This window comes from Tasmannia lanceolata, unplaced genomic scaffold, assembly GCF_043159265.1.
Source record: "Tasmannia lanceolata isolate RefF3 unplaced genomic scaffold, GAP_Taslan_0.1 ptg000016l, whole genome shotgun sequence".
In the NCBI taxonomy this organism is placed as follows: domain Eukaryota; kingdom Viridiplantae; phylum Streptophyta; class Magnoliopsida; order Canellales; family Winteraceae; genus Tasmannia; species Tasmannia lanceolata.
In genome coordinates, this window is record NW_027518693.1 from 10,494,801 (window position 1) to 10,499,919 (window position 5,119).

At 36.6% G+C, this 5,119-nt stretch overlaps 1 protein-coding gene across 1 annotated transcript; it reads right to left on the minus strand.

The window, feature by feature from the left end:
- Positions 1 to 753: 753 nt before the first annotated feature.
- On the minus strand, positions 754 to 4,728 carry LOC143848799 (uncharacterized). Its single transcript, XM_077357863.1, has 5 exons — positions 4,327 to 4,728; positions 3,594 to 3,650; positions 3,412 to 3,494; positions 3,107 to 3,309; positions 754 to 939 (listed from the first exon to the last, which is right to left on the minus strand). The coding sequence occupies exons 1-5, from the start codon at positions 4,521 to 4,523 to the stop codon at positions 889 to 891; spliced, it is 591 nt and encodes a 196-aa protein (XP_077213978.1). The 5' UTR covers positions 4,524 to 4,728; the 3' UTR covers positions 754 to 888.
- Positions 4,729 to 5,119: the final 391 nt, after the last annotated feature.

A 5,119-nucleotide genomic window follows, 5' to 3' on the forward strand; every position in this document is an offset into this window, starting at 1 on the left:
AATTCATAGATCAAATTTCTCAATAAATCCATGAATGTCAAACTACTCCTCAATAACATAAAATAAAGTATAGACCTCCAAATTAAGGGAGTCACAATCCTCAAAATAAGTTCCCAATTAACCATAAAAAGAGAGAATAAACTAAGTGTTTTCATCACCAAAATCTCCTCTAGATATTTTCGTTGGCCTTGGAGCGGCTAACCTGGCTGATCATTTAAAACAAGATAAATGCAGACTGAGCTAGATAGCCCAATCGGTAATAATCAGCCTTAACTAGCTGGATCAAGTATGCGAGATAAAAATATTTCTAAACAAAAGTTTTTAGAAAAATCATTTTTTCTTATAAAACAATGAGAGTTCTCAGTTAAATCTTATACGGTTTACAATCTCTCTTTGCATAAATTAATTTAATAACAATTTAAAACACTTTTGAAAATTTACAACCTTTGTGGCTACATCCACACGTATTCCAGTGACAAGGCCCACTACACAAGCCACATACCATCCCTTTGGGAGGATCGAAAAACACATATCATCCCTATGGTTGGGCCCATTATAATAATACCTCGTGGTGCAAAGAACAAGATCATGTTACCAATGTTTAAACCCTAATTAGCGTATCTACTTCATAGTCAGGCTGAGAGATTAAAAACAAATACCGAACAACATATATCCAGAGTTCACTAAAGCAATTCCAAAGCATAAGAATCACAATGCGTAATGGGTCCACGGTCTAAAGTGAATACTTGAGTCTTAAAATCAAAGTAATTCCCAATGATTCAAGTCAAATAATTTCTTTACATACTTGATCAGACAATTTATTCAAAACAATTTTACATATCGAATAAGACTCATTTCCCCTATTTTCTATGATCATCTTTTTCAAATTTATTTCCTTCGATGATCGCCTCCACTAACCTCTTGCTTCAATTCTTCCACCTGAAATTACAGCAAGATTTCAACATCAAATTCCTGCCTGATACATTCCATTTATTAGAGCACACCTAAAAAGTTTACAGTCACTAATGCAGTCTTCTAAAAAATTTTTAGCACAAGATATAACATAGCTAACATAGTGATTAAGGGTTATCATTCTATTAAATATATTGATTAGGTGACTCCATTAGTGACTATTTCCCTTGTTGAGTGTATTTACATCCATTTACTCTTATTCCATTCACTTTCTCTAAAATTCAGGTCCTTTTCATCAGAACTCCCAACCATAGTAAGCAAAACTACGTTTTAAATGGCATTTTTTCAAGGGAAAAAAAACGTGTTTCGTAGGTTCACCGAATTTTGTTTTAAAAAATTTACGACAAAAAACTTTTTTTTTTTCAGGAAAACGTTTAAAACAAGTTTTAAACACTGTTTTAAACGTATTAAATGCGCTTTTTTACCAACTTTCTAATTTAATTTACCCTCTTTGTATTTTGTAAATGACAAAACTTTAAACGTGTTAAACACGTTTTTTTTCGTGTCTTCATTTATTCGACCCTTTTTTTACTATAGTTTTTGAGCCAATACCGTATTAAACTCGTTTTGTTCCAATCTTTTTTTTTTGCCTTATCATGGTTTTCTAACTATGCTCCCAACCAAGCCAACAGCCCGTATGGAGTTTGGACTGTCTACAACCCAGGAGCTGGAATATAGTAAGCTGTGGGTCCATAAAAGAGTAGGAAAAAAAGAAAATAAAGAAAATCCTTACTAGCATATCCTTGGCAATCATGAGAAACAATCAAGGTGAGAGAGGAGAGGGGTAGAGAAGCACGAGCGAAAGAGAGATTTTAGATGGCGGTGAGGAAAGTATGTGATGGGTTGGAAAACAGAGAATTTTCCTGTTTAAAATAGTTATTTACCTTTACCTGTTTTCCATCCCTATCCTATGCTCTCCTTGCTTACTAGTTACCACACCTGCAAATCTCTCTTTTCACTCGTGCCTCTCTACCCTTCTCTAACGCTAGGTAAACATTTATTCCATTATTATTATTTTATTTTTTTTCACTTTTGCCAAACATGTCCTATGTGTATTTGTATATAAATAAGACGGATTTGCTAGCGTCCATCGCAGAAGGCATTTCGCGGATGGCCTGTTTCATGTCAGAGCAGCCACCTCATGAATGAAGACAAAATCTGCTGAAAAGTGAGCCTATGTGTCTGCCCTGACATGCAACAGGCCATCCATGAAATGCCTTTTGTGATGGACTTTAGCAAATCCCTAAATCAGAAGCCAAATAAACCAAAAGTTACCCACTTACCCAGGATTATACATTTAGATTCACCGAAAGGCCTATGCAAGACTGGGCTTACATTGTTAGGAAAAACTTCAATAATATTAAAAACTTGTTTGATTTTCAACAAATTCAAGCTATTCTAGAAATTTAAGTTTAAGTGCTTGCATAATAAACAAACTGTTTGATGCAGGTGAAATTCACCCTCGATCGAGTTTGATTTGTTAGTAACTGTTGGCCTCCCCCTTAAAAGCTAGACATTAAGGGGAGGGTGCCCAAGTCCTAATAAGCAATTCCATATCCATTCACTTTTCCGATGTGGGATCTTTGCTTCTGCGTGGAACTCCCAATAATCTCCCCCTCCACGCTGGATCAACGTGGGAACTAAAAGATCTTTCTAGTGTTTTTTCCATCCCCGAGGGCAAAGTTACCGTGCCCCGGCTCTGATACCACTTATTGGGACCTGGGTAGAACTCGCCCTTGAAAGCTAGCCTCTAAGGGATTGATGCCCAAGTCCTTATAAGCCCTTCCACATCCATTCGCTTTTTCAATGTGCTATCTTTGCTTTCGCATGGAACTCCCAACAGTGACGTTTAATTTAAGTAACTCTTGAAGTTAAGTCGCTTAATTAGCAAAGAAAAAATTGCTTGAGTTGATCAGTGCTTACCAAACTTTCAGTATATGTTGCCATAAAAATCATCTAATCTTGATCAAATGTTTGTCAAATAAGAGGATCATCGCCTACTAGGTCGCAGGCCACTCGCCGACTCAGCAAGTGTTAGTCCCCTCATATGATAATTAGAGTTACTCGAAAATTTTATGTAATCAACTAACCATAGACCATTCATCAAAGTTAATATATATAAATTTGGATAGACCTTGTGGATTAAGTCAATTGTTGTTTGAGCATCCTTCGCGGCTTCGTTAGATACACGCTCAACCAACAAAACTGCATTCTTTAACTTTCCATCATCGGGAAGCTTATCGGCCACCTCTGATGATACCTTCCCCGCCACCTCGGCAACCTTCTCCACAACTTCAGCCGCGGTTTCTATCACCTCTGCAACATTTTCTACCTCACCTAGACATCATACCAATTTAAACATAAATATACACCACTCAATCCATCTCTAAATAGAATTCATTTGTTTTAGACAAGAGAAAAATGTACACATATCCTTACTTTCTATTTTTTGTAATTTCTCCCATTTCTTCTTACAAAATGGTAGAAATAGAGATAATATCGACCCCAAAACCCATCTTGCCCTACAAGAAACACCAACTTGTTAGGCTCATACAAAACCTTTCAGTGTATAAAATCAAAATGCAATACTACCCCAATATAAGTACTAAGTAGAACACTACCAGAGAGGGAAAGTATGTTTTGGGGGTCTTGGAGCTGGTGGTTGAAGGTTGTTTTCCCTGAAAAAAATCAATGCTTTCAAAGTTAAATAAACAAAACTGAAAAATTCTAACATATATACATCATGGGAGACATGAGGCCACATCTAACACCATTGGTACCATATATCTTCCATTTGATGGCCATATATTGGAAGCTTAGATAAATGGTTTTTATCTAGAACAAATGGCCGGCCTCAATAAGTATTTTTGTCTGATCGTGTTTTCCTAGGGTCTGTTCGAGTGAGGATAAGTATGAGGGGGCTACCTATTTTGGAGGAATCTACTTTCCCTGAATTGGTTTACCATTGAACTAATTTTGGTTGTTCCAATGTGCAAGGTAAACTAAGAGGGGTGTTTGGTTTTCAATGTTTCAGTGACCAGTATGACGTTTTGGAGGTGTCCATTTTACACAAACAGATTAGAGGTCTAAAATCATTTTCTCGAGAAGATTTCTAATTGGACCGTGATATATCTGCGACGAGGACCACTAAATGAATTGTTTACATCATTGAAATAAGTAAGCCTCTATCTATGATCCATTCCTAAGAAAACATCTGCATCCATTATATAATAGCTCACTGAAAAGTGCCCCGCATGATTTATTTTCATGAATACGTACTAAACCAATGCAACATCTTTAGAAGATAGGTTAAAGAAAAGAAAGAAAAATGGCATGGTTTTGAATGAAGGTTACATCGTGACATGGAGTTTACTCTGCACTGCGTTTTCGCCTGTTGACGTTTGCACTGCATGATTCGTGATGAAACAATAGCCTCTGTTAAACGGGGATGTCTCTACGCTACGCGAAGGTATGTAAGCATGATGACCGCGTCGAGGGAGACCATTGAGGCGATGAAAGGTGTAAGAAGCAACCAATCTTAGAGTAGACATAGATTGTCCTTAATCGCTATATCAACCTTGGAATATCTGAAAACTCAACACAAATCTTTCTCCTCCTTTTTTCAAACTACCCAATATCTACAATACAAATGAAGCTTTCTCATGAGGAATGAGGGGATGATTCTTTGATAGGCTGCATAAATAGTCTCAGGGTGGAGGATTTTTCCAACGGATTGAAGGGTTCTCTTCTCAGCGGTTGATTTGTTTAGTTTGGTAGATGACGTGTTTGGCCAACTTTTTTTTTTTAATATATGTTGGGCCAATTTCTTAAGCATGCTCTTTCACCTGTCGTGTAGTCAAGTCTAAAGGATAACTCTTTTGGATTTCAGGCTTCCAAATCCGGTAGGATAAGTGTAGAAACCTAGAGATTTTTCTTGCGTTAAGCAATGTAATTCTAAAGGGGGTTTGATTGCGGTTTACTCTACGGTCATATATAGCTTGATAGTAATTAAGCAAAATGTGTTACACTTTTTCTAAGGTGTAAAATTGATGTTTCTTTTTAGGGCAACTTAGAAAATGTAAGGGTTGAAAGTTCAAAGCATAAACTGCATGAATGAAACTTAGACGCAATCTATAAGGAAATGTTC